Below are 3,182 nucleotides of genomic sequence, written 5' to 3'. Positions count from 1 at the left end.
ACAGGCACCATAAAAGTTGCTAGACAATTCAGTCAAAAGTACAAAGGCAGCGCTCTGATATACAGCATTAAAGGTATATAAAATATAACATGTTGAGATTTTGCCCTCAGCCAAAACTATTTGCACTGGAACAAATAATAGATTAATGAGACCAAAGACTGCCAGTGAGATTTACACAAAACAAATTATATCTCATGTTTAACCACTATAGAGACATCAGACCCAGCGGAAAATTCCAGAAGATCTGGCCGAGGTGAGGCTGCTCTCGGCAGGTTCATGAGCGCTAAACGGCCGCTGACGCCCTAGAGCTCACATCTCCGAAGACGTTGAAGCAAATTTTCAAATAGACATTATCTTTATTAACAAACCGCATATTTGAAGTCTAAATAAGTACATTATCACCTAAAAAAACTCTTAAAACTACATTCCGTGACACAAAAACAGTATTTTTTAAATTATAGTGGATTTGGGCGTCTGCCATGACAATCGCTGTGAGAAATACCAAAAGTGGAGTGATTATACAAATGGTGAAAGGGTTGGAGTTCCGTTATCACTCAACTATCGCACTCCTCCTATCGCGCCTTTGCATTTCCTTTCTAAACAATCTTCTGCCATCGTCTTGTCTTTCTCACCTCACTCTTGTCAGTCAGCTCGACTCACTCTCCTCACGTGATAAATAAAATCTGACTCCTGATAAAGTGTCTGTCCTCACTGAACTAGGCTAAATGATTTTTGTTACTATAAAAAAAAATCAAAACGACGGTGGGGAGCGGTGCCGCGGTAGGCAAATTACATAACCGGTGTTGCGGCTTAAAGGGGTAGTTCACCCAAAAATGAAATTTGATGTTTATCTGAAGAAACTGAACAGTATTTATATCGTTTTTTTACCTCTGATGCACATAAATGCCTGAACTGGCATTGAGATTGTAGATAGAGTGTCAATGGTCCATTTGAGAGATAGGTGGCGGTAATGCACTTATAAGTCTGCGATCCGCTGTAAAGCGAGCAAGAAGACGCCGCCTCACGCGCCGGCTGTGTCGAGGACACGCAGTACAGTTCAGGCATTTATGTGCATCAGAGGTAAAAAACGATATAAATACTGTTCAGTTTCTTGCACAGACCGATCGTTTTGTGTCTTTACACATCAATGTATCGTCACAAGCCGCAGGGTTTAATTTGGTTTTGTTTGTGTATGTTTTTTTTTAGTTTTATTGTATGTTTTAGCCGTGATTCCCATCCACTTGCATTATATGACTGACAGACTGCAACGGTTTGAGTTAAACATCTCAGTTTGTGTTCTACTGAAGAAACAAAGTCACCTACATCTTGGATGCCCTGGGGGTAAGCAGATAAACATCAAATTTTCATTTTTGGGTGAACTGTCCCTTTAACACCGGTATAACCGAAAACACCGTCTATCGCAGCAAGCCTTTAAAGTTTACAAGTTTAAAGTGACTTCTGTGTGAGCTGTGCTTCATACATTGCCACATTATTGACAATAGGCAGTGAAAATGTTTTTGCCTGGGAAATTTGTGACTGCACCTTTAGTCTCAGCTCCTGTCTTTCAACTTTGCCTTCATAGGTGCTGTTAAAGTGACACCAGCTCATGACCACACTGACTTCCTGCTCTCTCAGAGACATTCACTCCCAAGCCTCACTGTGATTGGAGGAAATGGGATCATGACCTCAGACTGCGGCCAGTGGCTAGAGGTAGAGAGATCATTTTACAATTTACTTTTTATTGCAATTATTACATAACCATTATTACATTATTTATCATGTGATTATTTGGGATGGCAGCAATTATTGTGCACTTTAGGATTTAGGTTCATTTTATCATCACTTCACCTTTCACAGTCAAGGTTTAATCCGACTGCCAAAAGCTGTAAAAACCCATTAGATAAACTGATCTATTGTTAAAAAAAAAACATATATCTATATTCTACATATAGGCAAAGACTTCTGGTATAAATTCAGCAATTATTTGACATAAGTATTTGACTTATATGATATGTTGTTTCTTAATTCCCAACTTCTTTAATGATTGAAAATGATTGTGACCCCTAAAACACTGACATGAGACTTTTTTCGAATGATAGCAAAAATTAATACTTTTCAAGCTCCTTAATACTTAAGGCCTGTTTAAGAACAATAACTATATTAGTGTCCACACCAGTGGACGATAAAGTTTTGATTATTATAAGCGCACGCTGAAGTTTTGTTTTCTGTCGCTTTAAATGCTCAAGCTTTTTAAAGTCAGGTGGATTCTGATTGGCTGTCAATGTTTTTATCGTTCATCAGCTTGAAAAATTGTTCTGAAAGTGATTCCAACGATATCTTTCCTCCGTTTCGTTATCGTTATAGCTGTGATGTGTATTTCCATACTCTCATAGAAAATAATTAAAATGATGATTAAAAATTAAAAATTTTCAGAATTATACTGTAGCTATAGTTATAGTTATTTGTCCTTGGTGTGAACATCGATCTGTATTATTTACACAAAGAAACCCATTCAGTTTGAGTGTCAGGAAGCTCTGAGAAACATTTCTCAGTCTTCTAGCATGTTGGAAAGACTTTTTTTATAAATGTCAAAGAAACTGCAGGCATCTAAATGTATATATTAAAGGGGTCAGTGAGATGTAGGAATATCTCAGGATTGTGAAACTTTCAGAGGGCTCTGAGATGAACATACTGAAGGTCTGTCTCAATGGAAAGACATTTATAAAGGTCAAAGCATCTGTACTGTAGGCCTCTACATATGCATTAGCAGTATGTATTACAGAAGGTCAGCGAGCTGTAGGAATATCTCAAGATCATGAAACTACAGAGAGCATGAAAGGGCTCTGAGATCAACTTATCCACATTCAGCCTCCTAAAATGGTGGGAAGTATATATAATATGGTATCCAGGTCTAAAGCAACCCTACAAACTCAGCATGTTACCGAAATTCAGCCCAAAAGTCTAAATGTGCTTTCAGACCATTATTGAAAATGCTAACCATTGGCCTGGTTAAAAACAACTTCAGAATTGGGAAAAAGGAGATGCATTATTAATTTTAATGCCTAGATCTCTGTGGGTTAAAATGCTGCATGCAAGTAAAGAAATTAGCATGTATTAGGTTGTATAATATAATATAATATAATATAATATAATATAATATAATATAATATAATATAATATAA

The 3,182-nt window shown here is 37.0% G+C and overlaps 1 protein-coding gene across 1 annotated transcript in view; it reads left to right on the top strand.

The window, feature by feature from the left end:
• Nucleotides 1-3,182, top strand: part of LOC107677457 (valine--tRNA ligase, mitochondrial) — a 23,641-nt gene that overhangs the window by 7,741 nt on the left and 12,718 nt on the right. Inside the window, exon 10 of the mRNA XM_016472366.1 lies at nucleotides 1,583-1,710. Within this exon, the coding sequence (XP_016327852.1) occupies nucleotides 1,583-1,710 (128 nt within the window). The remainder of the gene's footprint in view (nucleotides 1-1,582; nucleotides 1,711-3,182) is intronic.

The sequence above is a fragment of the Sinocyclocheilus anshuiensis genome, unplaced genomic scaffold (genome assembly GCF_001515605.1).
Source record: "Sinocyclocheilus anshuiensis isolate Anshui unplaced genomic scaffold, SAMN03320099.WGS_v1.1 scaffold804, whole genome shotgun sequence".
NCBI classification, from domain to species: domain Eukaryota; kingdom Metazoa; phylum Chordata; class Actinopteri; order Cypriniformes; family Cyprinidae; genus Sinocyclocheilus; species Sinocyclocheilus anshuiensis.
The sequence above is the reverse complement of the archived record's forward strand: the minus strand, read 5'-3'. Positions and strand labels throughout refer to the sequence as shown.